We start from the raw sequence: 16,395 nt of genomic DNA, 5'->3' as shown, positions 1-16,395 counted from the left end.
GTCTTGGAATCCTTGACCTTTGCCAGGCCATTCAATAATCCTTCCATCCTTCCCGCCACACTAAGCCCTGAAATACTGGCTTACCTAGGAACACCTATGGGCTCTGCTCTTACAGAGACCGTGTGACGTGATCTGTCAGACCATGGGATGACCAGGTTCATTGTATTAGTTTACGGGAGAAAGTATTAGGTGACTCACACACCTACTATAGGATTAGACAAGGTTTAAGTGTGAGTCAGGTGAGTGTTAGGTAAGTGGATGGAGGTCCACTGACAGCAGGAATGTAAGGATTAGCTTTACAACAAACATAACTAGACCTCCAGACACACATTTGCATAGACACGCACACAAAAGCTACAGAACTCTACATTCAGGGAATTTTACTTATCTATTCTGGAAAAAAAAGTCTTTGCATGACAATCTCCTGAATTTCTCCTACAAGGAGCACAGAGAGACACGAGGGAGAGAAAAGACAAAGTGATTCCTGTCATTGCATATAAATCCCTACTGCCTCTGAGTAAACTGCAGTTCCTGTAAAGGAGCAGATTATTGCCAACTTTTGGCATTATGTTGAAAGGAATTAGTGTTTTGAAATACGTGCAGATTTTACTGGGATATGCATCAGGCTTACCTAGAAACAGCACAGAAGGGAATTAAAAGGAACAAAAAGTCCTTTGGAAAATCCACTAAAGTCATCCATCCGAGGCAAACTTACTCTTTCTCTGCCAGTTGCAATGCAGTCACGCCATCACAGTGCAAAACAAAAGATATTTGATCTTCAGTTTGTGTCAGAATGGGAGGAAATAATATCTGAAACTGGGAAAAAACAAAACAAAAACTGCATTCAGTGACAGAAAAACAATAAATCCACATGAAATGTGTAGAAATTAAAGCTATGCTTTGAAGTGAATCATTTCAACGTGTTTCATCACAAAGAAAAGTTAAAAAATCTGAGTGCATGAATAAACTTTGTGTTTTTCTAGAATTCGAGGAATTTCGCTCGAATAACTGGAAAAAAAAATTTAATGTTTCTAGTTTAAAATTACTAAATATTTATAGCAGCTCTATTTGAGTTGCTGTAAACGCATCTAGTCATCCTTCAAAATCTATTTTAAAAACAATCCTATGGCCAAAAAGATTCCACCTGTAGACCTTATATCTGATAATTGAGGTCCACTTAGCAGACTGCAACTCAAACTGTGCTGAGAATCTTTGATCGGGAGTATCAGCTCCATTACATTTTTCAAAAGACAACAAATTAGCAGAATTTTATTGTGCATGCACAAGTAATCATGTTGAACATAACCAAAAGTAGTTAAAAGGTTCTGAGCTAACAAGCGATGAAAAATTTTATATGATTTCAACCCTCTTAGAAAATTTAAATTCCAGTGCTTAAATATATATGCTTTCCAGCTTCATTTATAAAAAAATATGCCTTAAGTTTTAGTTTAGTAGTGAGCAATTCATACTAATGGATACGACTATTTGCTTAAAGCTACAGTAAAAATAAAATCAAAAAGACTTTGCAAAAGGTTACAAATATTGAATAAAAATTTATTAAAAAATTGCATTGATTAAAAAAAATTAAATACCTGGACAGTTGGCTAAGATTGTGAAAAGACAGCTGTAGAAACATGTAGGACGCTTCAGAAAGTCTCCTGATGAGCAAACCAAATTAAAAGAAACACCGACTCAAGCATAAAAAGAAAATGTCATAGCTGTTCAACCAAATGCCAGATTGCAATTTTTTTTTTTTTGCACTGTCTTGACAAGCTGAGTCCATGCAGATGACCTCCTGTATGTGAAAGATAAGACAATTGTAAAAATCCTAAATGTCTTTCGGGATTGGAGTGTAAAATTTTGCTTTTATGATTTCTTGCCCCTTTAGGATCTGTTTCTGATTTACTTCATACAGCGACACTTAAATAACATCCTCTTTGTGTACTGGCTTATTAGGAGTTTCCACCTCCAGTGCCAAACATTTCTCACAGACAAAAAAAAAAAAAAAAAATGTTTTAAGGCAAACCTTTTCAAATAATTCAACATACTACTTCTTGGGAATTTCTTTTGCATGGTAAGCTACCGGTCAGGGAGACTGGAAGCCTGAAAAGCTGCAATTACAGCCTGCAACTTGGGAATTTCCATGTCCAAAGGGAACAGTGCCAGCATCTGCTGGGGGTTGAGTTTTTTTTTTTTTTTTTCAGTCCAGCTTTTATTGTACTTTATTTTTCATTCACCTCTTCTTGTGGGCAAACTTTCCACCACACAAGAAAACAGAATTTCACAGAAAGCAAAGAAAAGTGTAAGTTAACAAGCTGGTCATGTCTTATGCATTTATAGTAAACATTTATATCATACATGTACATACATATGTATAAGTAATAAATATTTTATATATTACATACACACACACACACATATATATATATATATATATATATATATATATATATATATATATATATATATATATATATATATATATATATATATATATATATATGTATATGTATATAGGAAGATGTGTTTTAACCTTGTAATCAAGTTGTAGCAGTAGAGATGAAACAAAAATTATGTGCTATGTGGCATTTTATAAAGCTATTAATTCTGTTTAAATCCATCCTATGCCAGCCTGACTCCTTAAGACACCGGTGTCTCATCCGGTCCAGAAAAAAAAAATCCTCCTCTGCCTCGGTGGACAGGTCATAGTGGGTTTGTCAAGTGCAAGAACAAAGTTTAGGTCCAAAGCTGAGCAAAGGACCGCAAACACAGTGCTCCCTGTAAAATTCCACTGTCAATAGGGGCTTTTTCCAGGCCCAGTTCACCATAACCCTCCAGGGACCTTCTGTTGGCTGTATTTGCAGAAATGTAGGAAGAGAAAGAGACTAAGCTGCACTGCTGCTGTAGGTGAGCTGCTGATTTCAGTGGTCTCAGGCCTTACATAACCAGAAAAGACCATCTGAATGGTGTAAAATGCTGGAACAGATTATACAAGAACTGGGGAATTTCAAAGGAAGAAGAGCACCACCTGCAGGTAATAAAAATGATTGTAGAGACATTTCTAGAGGAACTTTGTCATTCAGTGATGGATAGCAATTGAAAATTGGTGTTTCAGGAAATAAAACGATCCAACCGCTTTCATTATGAGCTGAAAATGTATATGTAATCTCTACCTGATGTCCTGCAACCAGGCCATGTTTGGGAACATGACTATGAAACAACACATGGCATAAATCTAGGCTGAAGACACTGAAAGCAGAAACAAACAAGGCTATAAGCGGTCTTCTGTCTGTGAGGCATGGTTTACTGAAATACACATGCAGACACCGCCATCTTGTGGTCATGACATCTGAACTCGCCTCGTCATGTAACAAAACTTTCTGGAGAAAAACAAAACTACAAAACAGTCTATTTTCACAATACTTTGATTTTATTCAACAGTTTAAAAACAATTTAAAATTAAATCAGCATATAGATGATGTCACCAGGAGTAAAATCATTTGAATTCCTCATTCTTCATCAATACGTGTTCTTAATATTTCTATTTCACCAAGTAAACCATAAAAAATAAAATAAAATAAAAAAAAAAAAGACGCAAGTGGTGTAGACAACTTAAAAACATGTTTTCTATGAGTGCTTTAGATATGGCTGTTTCTGTGTAAGAACAATAGAAAGCTTTATATAACCAATATTACTTAATGGATTCAGTTTTTAAAGGCAGTAAAAGTCATGGTTGAAGCACTAGTTACTGTTAGTAAATGAATAAAGTCCTGCCTTTTATGGCTTTTTAGTTTACAATTTCATATGCAGGTTATAAAGTACACACGTGTGCATGAACTTTCACGCTGTTGTCCGACCGAGTCAAGTCTCACATTTCTACAGCTACGTACCAACATACAGAGGATGTGTGCGCGTTTCCACTTGATTTGACGTCTAACATATTCATAGCGTGTGTGTGCGAAGAGTTGTCAAAGCAAACCAGCTGTGGAAAATCGCCATAAATACGATCTGATGTCATTGAGATTTGGTTGCTTGATTTCTAACGAGCCTGAAACTAAAGTTCACTAAGGTGCTGAAACATCAGAGCTTACGCTTTACAAAAAGCAACAGCTCATGTGGGCGAAGTAGAGCTGGATTTAAATGAGCTAAATTTAAAAAGAAGCTAAACACAAATGATACTTCTGCTATAAATTTGCCAAACACATAACTTATAAGGCTGACAAATGGCTTGTTGACACTAAAGGAAGTGAATTGTCTGATTTAAGCCGACCGTGTAGCTTAAAGGCTTTTATCCTCAGTGAGACACACATTTTTAATAATTGTCTGACAAAAAAAAAAAAAAGAAAAAAAAAAAAGAAAAAGACAAATGTGTTTACAAAAAAAAAAAAAAAAAAGCTACACAGACCTCTGATCCTTTCAGACTTTTCCTCATATGACCAAAGCTGCTTTAGTACAATAAAAAGGGTTTCCTCTTGTAGTTCTCTGTGCAGTTAGTTATTTTAAATTGCAGAAACACAAAGTCCCTTTTAGTTTAAAACGATACAATGACCAAAGTTCAGTAATACCACAGTTTAAAAAACACAAACAAGACAGGCTAAAGACAAGCACAGAGACATAACAGACCCACACACGGCTCACTTCAGCGAGGATGCTGTAACAGAACCATAAGTCAGCAAAGTGTTTCCCAAATCGAGGACCCTTACAGCTGAGACGGGCAGGGAATATTGCTGAAATCCACAGTATGAGCAGTTTTTGATGCTTGCACACTTAAAAAAAAAAAAAAAAAAACAAAAGACAGAAAGAAAAGCAGGGATTACATTTCCACATGAGACTTTTGACTACGGACAGAAGCTGCTGATTATCTGACACAGGAATCCCATTTCCAGCAGGCCTGGACCTGGAATCTGACAATACTATAATACTCACGGCTGGTGCTCAAAGTCTGCAAAAACAGACAAACACAAACATGATATGAGGTCTAAGTCTGTTGTATTGCACAGAGAATAATGCTAATTCAAGTTTGCTTACAATGATTAAGAGAAACCCCCTTCAGAGCTGCTGGTTAAGAGGGGAAACATCCCAAGAATGAAAACTAACCTGATGGAAGTTTTAGCATCATGGTGATGGCATTTCTGGAAAGTTGTGCAACAAGAGTGAAAAAAATCTGTTGGGCTGCAGATATCCATGCAAGCAAATGACAAAATTACTGAAACTACAAAAAAAAAACCCTCAACTTGAATCTATTTTGGGATGTAATGTTTTCATCGTTTTCCATTAAATTGTTGGTCTGAATAAAACATCTTAATAAAAAGAGATAGCAGATGGACTAGATTTCCCACAATGCAAGTTACTCACTTATAATCCATACCCTCCGAACCAAATGCCTTGACTTCATACTGTAAACTTAAATATACTTGCATTACCTGGCTTATCAGCAGCAGTCTGCAGAAAAATGTCTTCTTAAGCCAAATGGAAAAAAAAGACCTCTTATAAGAAGTAAGGAATCTGATCTCCATCTACATCAGGGGTGAGTAGCTCTGGTCCTCAAGGGCGTCAATCTTGCCAGCCATCAATGCATCCCTGCTCCAACACACTTGATCCAAATGAGTGATTGTGCAGCGCATCATAGGCCGTTGGATCCATTTACTGTTTATTCTGGTGTGTTGGAGCAGTGAGATATTAAACTAGCAGGAGAACCAACCTTGGACACCTTTGATCTACACCATTTAGGACATTAAGACTAGAACAGAAAAGCTTCTGCAGGGGGCGCCAGTCCAGCAGGAAACCAACAAACCTCCAGCTTCTTTCATTCTGACTCTCTGCTCCACGACAAACAACCTGAATGCTGGTGAAGATGATGAGCAAATGTGATGAATTGTTTTCTTCCAAGTTCCCAGACCAGGCAGACACAGTGACTCAACTGATTAAAGAAAAGGGGCTTCGTGGCTCCCCGTTGGTGCTCTTTTAGCAGTAAGGCAGTTGTTAAACACAATATAATTTCCCATAACAATATAAAGCATGACTGATTTGTGCAAACCAGTCACAGCTCCTGTAGTTCACCGACATACATCATCGGGTCAAACTCATTTTTCTGACCACATTTATACTCACCATATATTTTGAATGCAAGATTTATGAAAGCATTAAAAAAGGCAGCAGAGTAGCTTAGATTGATGGGGCTCTATCATCACATTAACCCTTTTTATGTCTTGTAGAAGGCACACAAACTACCACAGAAGTTTTTCAATATCCTTTCAAATGTGCAAAACAGCTCAGTTCATATTTTCCTCAACAAAAGAAGGAGGAAAAAATTGTTCAGCATCACACGCTCCACTTTTCTTTCTTGTTTCCATGAGGAAGTGTGTGTGTGTGTGTGTGTGTGTGTGTGTGGGGGGGGGGGGGGGGGGGGGGGGGGGGGGGTGCAGATTGGAAATGTGCTTCTGAAACAACAGAAAACACCATCCTGCATTTCATCTGTTGGCACCGAGAAAAGAAAAAGATGAAGGGGAAGATGGCAGAGAAGATGGCAGAGGGTACGTATGCAGTTGTGATGGGCACGGGCTGAAAGGGCTGCACACCAGCACGGTGGGCTCTGCTTTAAATATAAATGGTCCAAAAGGGGGGGGTGGGGGGGGTTCAGACTCTGCACCCAACCCTCCCTGAACCACACTGAACATGTTAAATGAAAGAAAGCAGCACTTTTCAGTTTCTCCTTTGTGGTTTTGCTTCAAGTTTGTAATTTTAAAGTTTTTTTTCTTCTTCGTGAACAGCAGCTGTTGTCAAAAAGATTAAGTTATCCAGCATTTTAGGTGGGGGGGGTCCTTAGCTCCTTCACACTTCCACTTCCTCTCTGTGCTCCAGTCAGTCAGATGAGGGTGAGGAGGCAGTGACAGTCGTGGAGAGCTTGGAGCCTCGGAGGGCCTGCGGGTTGACGATGACCTGGATCACAAAGTCCTTCTGGATCTTAGTGTCTTGCAGCCGTGTCTTGTCTGTGAGCAGCTTACCGGAGAAGAACCAGCGCTGGTGGTTCACCTCGATGTCCTCCTGGGCCTGCAGCTGCTTCTTCAGCTGCCCGATGGTGTCGGCCATGCTGGCACTGAGGCGCAGGTCCTTTCCTGTGGAGAGTCGTACCTGCAGAGCAGCGCAAGAGAGGAGGATGAAGCTGGACATGAAACGCTAGAGACACATCTTTAGGATTGCACAGACTGCTAGCAGACATGACATTCTGTCTGCTGGAGGTTTTCATACCATAATGACTCATAAAAACAGGAACTGAATGTTTGTTGAAACTTGGCATCAAACCGTCGCATGACCAGAGAGAAATGTTTTCCCGTCCTTACTGTTACTCTGCTGCTGCTTTTTTTTTTTTTTTTTTTTTTACAAACATTCACCCAAACATGAGACAATTTTAACGCTTTTAAATAAAAATAAAACACCATCCTTTATGAGGCAGAGCTCCAGATGAGCTTTCTGTATTGGTTGCAATGCTGCGCCCAACAGTTTCATTTGGGTGCACAAGCAAAAAAAAAAAAAAGTGCACTAAAGTTTTTCACCATTGCTCTGGATGTCATCTTCTTTACAAACATGGAATTTATCTTCAACATACTACATGTTTATGTCTGCTAATCCATGCGGACCGAGATCGTGTTCAAGCTGCACTTTGGTCAAACCTTTCCAAAAACATTTCCCCATTCTCACCAAAGGTGGCGCTGTACTCATTTATTTAGCAGAAGAGGACAAAGACCTGAGTGAAGAAAAAAACTGTCTCTCTACTTACAAGCTAAACATGTAGTAGGAAACTATAGCTGTTTTGGGTTTTTTATTTTGTCTTATGCAAGTATGAATAACAGACTAGGCAGAAGACTCTTAATGCAATCGCTATGTTTTTACCCACAATGCAATGCTAAGCCAAATGCAGGAAGTTTCTCTTCCTGTATTTGGTCCACTTAAAACTAACAGAGACCTGCATTTGTAGGCAGACCGAATGCGCTTCTTTGATCCTTGTCAGAATTTTTTTGGGTGCATTCACTTCTCCCCAAACAAAGCGGACTATCCGAGCAAACAGACTACAATGCGAATAAAAAAAGGCTGATGTGAACGTGTCCTTCGTTGCACTCGGCATTTGGTCAGTAGAGCCCTCTAGAGCTGTGAGGGTCGTACTTCTCACCGGACTGATGCCAACATACATATCAGACCTGCTAGAACATTATTCTGCATTAAGGGCTCTAATGTCTGCAGACCAGCTCCTCGCTGACTTAAAGCCAGTGGTGATGAAGCTTTTTCAGTCCAGGCAACAAGGCAACTGTGAAATCCCTCTCCAGTCAAACTGGCCCCCATCCTGGACCACTTTCAATCACACCTCAAAACACATTTTTGCTCTTGGGCTTTTAGCGCACCGTAAGAACTGTATGATCTTGCTTTCTCTTTTGATACATTTCAGCCTTCCAAGTTGCAGATCTTAGTATTTAAGGGTTTTTATCCTATAATACTTTCAGTGTATTTATGATTTTATTTTAGTCTCTTTAAACATTGTTAAACCTTGTCTTTTTTTTAGTGCATCTGGTCTTTCTAAATTTTTCAAGGTCTTCTGGAAAGCAGAATTTCTGGTTTGTGTGGAATTTTTTTTTTTGTATTTTCCTAATATTTTATTGAAATTAAGCGGACTGGTTTGGATTGATGATGGTACCTTGAGCTGGAATTCTTTCTTGGGAGCTACAGGAGGATCGGGGCTGTCGCTGGCGTCCTCGTCACTGCGTTCTGAGATAAGATTCAGTGGCGGCGCCAGGCAGTAGACGGGCAGCTGGTAGCGGTTTCCTAGCTCATCATAACATTCTGCCAGAGTCCCTGTGGAGAGACATCAGAGAGAGCATGACAGGATATTTTCCCAGTTTACAAGAGCAGAGCTGTAGTGAATAAACGGATATGGCATAATACAAAAAACACAACTCAAAATATATGGACTTGTCATTCTTGTGGGATTCTGTTGCTTTGTTTACAATGGAAAAGTATCCGATTTAACAGCAGAGCCTCTGTCTTTGTTATGCACATTAAAATGTCAATTTAAGCTCCCTAACTATTTTTTTTAGATTAAGGGTAATATGATTCAATCACTCAGTTATGGGAAAAAAAACACTAAAAAGTACTTCTTTAAATATGGAACATTTCACCCCCTTAATTTCCTCTCTGAGTTTTACTGTACCTGCACTAAATAAAACCTTCATGATTCATCCCTGAATTTTACATTCATCCCATCATCTACACACCATGACTGCCTCTCTTTCACTCACAGTAACTTTGGTTTATTTTAGGCTTTTCTGGATGGAAATCCCATTTCCTCCAGCGATTCTTTCTTAGTCAATCTGACGCAGCAGCTTGTTGTGACCTGCAAGCAGACTCATTTCTATATTTGGACTTGTGCAGGTATTTGTTAAAGATATGCAAATTAACAAGGTGATTCAAACTTTTTTTTTTTTTTTTTTTTTAAAATATGGGTCATATGAATAAAAAATAAAAATCTGAACTGAGCTGCAGTGTGAATACAGTCAAACTCTGCTCCTTCTGTGGGGAGATTAGCTTAGTTTCTATAAATGTTTAAGTATAGTCCTTTTAGATTTTTAGTACTTTTCTTACGTAGCCTTTTTTTTGTTCCTCTTTTGCTTTTACTTTCATCTCATCATGACAGCCTCTCTTTCACAGCAATCTTTGTTTACATTAGGTTGTTCTGGATGGAAATCCCATTTCCTTCAGCAATCTTTCCACAGTCAGACAATCTGATGCAGCAGTTTATAGTCTGCTGGCAGATTCATTTCTATATTCAGACTTAAGCAGGCATTTGTTAAAGACATGGAAATAAGGTGATTTAATCATTTTCCAATCTACTTGACCCAAGGAGAGAGTAAAAAGTAAACAATTTGAAAGGATTTAATAAAATTGTTCATCCTTTCTTCAACAAACCCAACAATTTCAGATTAAATAACTGAGTTGCCTCTGGGAATTGAATGAACATCGTCCAAGAGTGATGAGTCCACATACGTTTTCTGCTGGGGTCTTCTTTAAAGATTAAAAAAAAGGCATTAACATCCATGTTTTTTGTCCCATCCCCATCCTCACCATGTGGCAGTGTGATACTCGCTCCATCTACTATAGCCTGAGCCAACTCATGGTCATTACACTCCAGGGCCACAGCAGCAGCTTTCAGGGCATCCCAGATCTCCTTACGGCCCTCGAAGGCTGGCGCCGTGTCCCAAAATTCATCTCGCTTGCTCCGTAGTTGGCCCTCCGTCATCGGGTAGTCGCTCTTCCACTTGGGGCGGTCTTTTTTCAGAGGTTCGTTGCGTCCTGTGATTTATAAGACAAAGAGTGTAAGTGTTGAACGAATATTCTAAATTCATAAGTATCCACGGGACCTGTAATGAAACTAACCTACATAATTTAGTTTACTGAATAACATGTAGCTCAGAAGTCAGAAAATGACGTTACACTTGGGATATTTACTCCACTTGTTGCATAAAGGACAAGAGTTGTGATGACTGATGAAAAACAAATGTTTTTAAAGCATTCTGTGCCTGCTTTGTACAGGTCCCATCATTATGCATAAATATGCACCACAGATTGCAGATAAGACTAATTTAGTGGCAACCCCGAGAGATGCAAGCACAAAATGTAATTCTATGCTTTCATGTATTAAAAGTCATAAACAGAACTGTCAGAAGAGAGAAATACTAGCTGACACCAGAGACAGAACGCCCCGCCACACCCCGATGTGTTAACTGAATCTAAAATTAGGAGGTCACTCAGAGTTTGAAATATGCATGAAGGATGTGTCACCTATGTGAGTCTTTGTAACTTTACCTGTTTCTCAGCATTCAATATTAAACACAAAGTGCACAGAGGCCAGGGGAGCAGTTTAAGGCGAAGCGACACATCAGTCATGCAAACACAAACAAAAAATGGAATCAGGACCAATCTGACCACTCCAGGATCATTACAACAGTTTTACTTCGGTATTTTTCTAAGTTCCTTCTTTAATTTAAAAAAAAAAAAAAAAAAAAAAAGATTTTTTGGAATAGTTGGTTTTGGAAAAAAAAAAAAAAAAAGTCTTAAATGGTGGATAATTGCCAGATGTTTTAGGGAAAGCTTTAGAAAGTAATCATGTCAACCATTCTTACAAAATCAAGAGCTAAATCTGTACTACACAAGCTTGGGATGTCGGTTCCTGAGTAATGAAAGATGGAAAATAAACACAAGTTTAAGATGAAACAGCTCACATTCAACAGGCTGCCTTCATGTCAGACTTAATATTTATAGTGCAGACTGCTCGGGAGTAATATGGAAGACAGGGGCTGGTGTAGGATTAGCATTTGGAGAAGAGAAAATCCAAAGAGACACAAAGAGACTCCCTTATTACCACTCAGCTAAACTGACAAAAGTCGCTCTAGTTATTGCAAAAAAATGGTACACGTGCATGCACATAATAGACATGATGGCTGAAGGTAAAATCCTTCGAATACCCTAGAATAAATAAATACTAGAATAAAGCTAGCAGGTGGAAGTAGCTTTGTTTGGTCGGAAAGTCTGGTTTGTCGGGGGAAGTGAGAAAACAGCAACACAAACTGATGCGGATTAATGAAATGACCTCTGGTACATCTACAAACGTAGCCTTTGGTTAGCTTCAAGTGAAATAAATACAGGAAGCGGACAACACCACAATAGGCTTTGTGGGTTTCATGCTGGCCATTGTGTGTAAACACAACAAAAACATATACACGTTTAAGACAACAGGCAGCTTTGGGTGGGAGAAATGACTCGCAGCCACATCTGGAAGAAAAAAACAAAAAAAGCTTTGATAGAAATATGGTCAGTTTAAGACCAGAAAGCTTAATTTTAGCTCGAGGTTTTCCTCTGATGAAGTTGAAGCAGAAGTTGTCCTGCAGTAACCACTAGCTGAACGAGTTTTCTTCTTTGATGAATGTCATATGAAATACAAGAAACCATGTACATTTCCACTTGGAACGTAGGGAAAAAAAAGTGGTCACATAGGAAAAAAAGAAAATAATATTCTTTTTATTTGTAATCAAATCAAATTGTGAAATCCCTAAAATTCCCACCACTAATATAAGTGCATGTATAATAGGTTTCAGAAAGAGCGGCAAGAATTCATTTATAGGCACAACTCTGAAAATTAGAATATTATGAAAAAGTTCAATATTTGTGTCACTCATTTCACAATGAAACCCATTTATTACATAGATTCGTTATACATAGAGTTAAACATTTCAAACATTTATTTCTTGAAATTTTGATGATTGTGGCTTATAGATAATGAAAACCCAAAATAACAGCCGTCTTGCCCACTATTGCTCTGTGTCATGTCTATGTGCTGAAAACCACAGCAACAACAATGTCTTATACCACATTCTTTATGTCTGGCTAACTCTACATTCAGTTCTTTGTATTTTCTGTTTCTGTTCAGGCTGTGTATTGGAAAGTAATCATTTCACCTCTATAATTTATTAAAAATCTGATTCTCTTTCAGCAGTAACTTTAAAAACAATCAGCTCACTGAGCATGCTCAGAATGAAAAAAAAGTATTCCGACAGATAGTAATGTGAATATAATACCCACAGACTGGTAATGTTTGTAAAGATTTCTGTGTTTTCATCTGAACAGAAATTTTTTTTTTTTGTTTGTTTAGACAGATAAGAAATAACTGAGGACTGCTGGGTGACTTCAGCTTGACATGTTTTCAGCATTGTACGTGCACTTATCACCAGAAAATGTATTGCAATAACCTGAGTTGAATGAGTGAATGAAAACTTCATCTTCCATCTACTTTCACATTTTAAGCATTTGTTTCCCCAAATCTGGATTCCTTATAACACACAAACAGTGAGCTAAACTGTGTTGGCTGAAAGGAAGAAGAAAAAAAAAAAAGATGTCAAACTTCAGAGAGTTTTACGGATAGAAACAATGTTAATGGGAATTATTGTGGTTTATGCTTGTTTATGAATAGCAGAGAGTTACAAGAGTTGCAATAAAAAATGGCTTTGTCAAAACAGACACACAAAGCACATTGCTCACGGATGATGCAATATTACGCCGTTTGTCTCCTGCTGGTCTCGAAAGCAAAGCCATGTGATGAGGCAGCTATAAAATGTGTTTTCTTTATCAGTGTTAAGGAAATGCATCATTAACAATCGAATCCAAACCTTCTCTGGGCTGCAAGGCAGCAAACAAACCAAACAAAAACATCCAAAAAGCAACAAGTGGCTGTAAAAACATTACCTGACCCAGCGTTCATCTACTATATGTTAACACACTCTTTTCATGAGGAAAACGGATGAATCTAAGGTTTACTCTGTGTTTCAACAGTGAATCGATAGGGAGTCCCCTCTTTATCCTTCCTGCGTGTTTCTTTTGGGTAGATAACCCCCCATATGCAGTCAAACACATGCATGGCATATTGTTATTGTAGCCTTATCTTATCATTACAATGGTGGTTTTCTGCAGCTACAGATAAAGTCGGCTTCCACGCCTTAAATAAGCAGTTGCACTCCACTATACAGCAAAAGTGAGACTGAGAAGTTGAGCAATACCAAAAGCCAGCTGTTTCCACAAGGCTGCATGTCTGTATGAAGGTGTGTGAGGCAGGGCTAAAAGTCCCAAAAAGAGCAGCCAATGAAACGGCAGGGCATGATGGGGCTTGTTCTTTATGATTGGAACCTGCCGAGGATGGGAGTGTGGATACCAATCAGGGGCAGGGCAGGAGGTTACCATGAGCAACTGCCAAAAACCTGAGGAAAGTTGCAGCACACAACCTTGACATTAAAAAGAAACTTTGGAATATAACATAGCTGTCCAAAATCCATACGGATTTCAAGATACAACCATCAGGAGGTGTGTCACCTGCACCTTCTAAATCAAAGGTGTCCAGCTCCGCTCCTCGAGGGCCAGAATCCTGCAGGTTTTCTATGTATCCCTGCTCAGACACACCTGATTCAAATTAATTAGTAGTAGAGCTTAATCAGTTGTGCATGTCATTGGCTGTTTGATCCATTTAGTGGAAGCTAGATGTGTTGGAACAGGAATACATGGGAAACCTGCAGGACAGCGGCCCTCGAGGACCGACTTTGGACACCCCTGTTCTAAATCATTACTCTGGTGCAAATTTGAGGCCAATGATACAGGAAAGGGACTGAGAAAAAACACACATTAGAACTGAGTTTTTTTTTTTTTTTTAACTGCATAAGGATTATTTTTTGGATTAACTAATTTTAGCCACAACATTTATAAATGTGCAAATCTGTTCAGCTTCTAATCATCCAGAATGGCAGATTTAACATCTCAATCTACAATGAAACGTTTGCAGAAATATAAAAAATGCTCTTGTCTGAGGTTCAAAGCTATGCAGAAACTCACATTCTTTGCCAGCTCCACCATCAAGTGCTTGCGTGTTCAGTTCAGACTGGTTGCAAATATAACATTTACGCTTGCTAAGAGTCAAAGCAACAATCCAGATACGATCTGCCACTTTCACACGCAAGCAGAAAAAGAACAAAACGGGACAGCTGACCAGAGTTTATTGTTGAAAGAAGGTTATCTTCTGGGAAAGTGTGTAAGTAATAACCATGACGTCAAGTCCCTGATGTGAAAACTTAGGATATCAGCAACTTTGGAAGTGTAAACCCAGTTGCTTTGTTGAAAAGGACATTTCCTTTGGACAATCATGAATGTATTCTAGTCCTCAAATAAATAGGCAACACAAAAAACTAATTCTCTACCATAACAACCACTTAACTTTTGCAGTACTTTCAAGACAAGGAAATAAAAAGAAGAACAAAAGAAAATTAAATCTGTTTAAGTCTCACGTTTCTCAATGTACAAGTCAAACTGTACAGTTGAAGGATGTCAGCATCCTCTTGATCACTCAATATGCAATTCTGAGATCACAGCAACTGAAGTGCTGTGCCGTTACCCAAGTACGGCTGTTAAATCAAAATATCACAGAATCTGATTAATTTAAATGGAGAAATACCAAGGAGGAAAGATGTTAACTTTTTTTTCCCCATGTCTGATAAGAAGCTTCAGAACATCTTTGATGGTTGCAAATAAAATAGGTTACACTGCTACATAAATTGAAATGAATGATATAGACAGCCTACATCTGGGAAAAACTAAACAATTAGTTTGGGAATCCTTGAGATTCCACAAGCTTCATAAATATTTCTTGCAGCTGAAGATTAAACAGATGTCCCCTATTTGGTCTTAACAACACAATCTCACAAGACTATTAGTGCTTTTTAAAATACCAGTTTTGGAGTAGTTGTGAGACTTATGACAGGTGGCATAACCACAGCTTTTTCATGTGCCAAAAATATGACACTGGAACTTCCTCTAAGTGGTGACTGGAGAGAAGCATCTGCACCTCAAAGTAGAAATGGTCCAAGCAGATAAGACAGGTGACAAGCTGATCCACACAGCATGTAGATGAATGCTGCACATATAGTAAAAAAAAAAATAGTTACACTAAGACTACCTGCAGCAATATTTCAGAAATCAGTTTCATAAAACAGGAATAAAAAAAATTTGATTACACTAAATCTGTATGCATGTTTTTTACACTTGATGTGCAAACAAACAGCTGGTTTGAAATCAAGTGCCAAATGACACCTGCTTTTGTCAAAGCCAATGTGTAATGTGTGTCAACCAGAAAAGAAGCCACAGGGAGAGTTAGCAAGTTTAGTACAGAGGATCGAAAGCATAAAAGCTGCAAGAAGGAACAGTTATGGATTATTTAATGACGCAACCTTTAAGACACACACTCCAGCCTACCTCCTCGTCCTCCGTTCCTGGACGACCCCCGGCTCTGTGTGTCGTCCCAGCCATCCCAGTATCTCCCCACGCATCCTCCCATGGTCAGAGGGCTGTCTCCTTACTAACTAAGCATGGGGGCCCATCGTGGACAAGGACGATGAACTAGGTCCGCTGAGGATGGGAGGTAGCAGGTACAACGTCGCGCGCGTGGTTTGTCATCCGTAACCACAAAGGGGGATATCCAGTGGAGATATTTAACAGCGCCCAGCTGCTCTGTGCTTGGAAGATTGCGCCTGGATGAGCGCTTTCCTCGCTTATGAACAGATTAGTTATAACACAACTAAGATAATCAAGCTGTTTTTATGTTAGGATAGCACGTGTCTGTTGCCTAACTTGTTTGTTAAGCTGAGCTAGTTGTCCAAACAGCGCACACTTTTCCTCGCTAACAAGCTAACTTAGCTAACAGGCTAGCTACCAAAATGTCAGTAAACGCAAACTTCTATATCATTTCTCTGCGTGTTGACTTTCATACACAGCCAGGTAAGTGGTTGAGGTTTCGCCCGGGCCTCGGTCCAAAGAGGT

At 38.8% G+C, this 16,395-nt stretch overlaps 1 protein-coding gene across 1 annotated transcript; it reads right to left on the bottom strand.

Annotated features, from left to right (window-relative positions):
• Positions 1-6,861: 6,861 nt before the first annotated feature.
• Positions 6,862-16,089, bottom strand: ubtd1b (ubiquitin domain containing 1b; the record flags this gene model as incomplete). Its single annotated transcript, XM_079260615.1, has 4 exons — positions 15,832-16,089; positions 10,111-10,338; positions 8,687-8,844; positions 6,862-7,131 (listed from the first exon to the last, which is right to left on the bottom strand). The coding sequence occupies exons 1-4, from the start codon at positions 15,911-15,913 to the stop codon at positions 6,862-6,864; spliced, it is 738 nt and encodes a 245-aa protein (XP_079116741.1). The 5' UTR covers positions 15,914-16,089.
• Between the last annotated feature and the right edge of the window lie 306 nt (positions 16,090-16,395).

Source organism: Telmatherina bonti, assembly GCF_933228915.1.
Source record: "Telmatherina bonti genome assembly, chromosome: 21".
NCBI classification, from domain to species: Eukaryota; Metazoa; Chordata; class Actinopteri; order Atheriniformes; family Telmatherinidae; genus Telmatherina; species Telmatherina bonti.
This window is presented reverse-complemented; position numbering and strand designations above follow the sequence as displayed.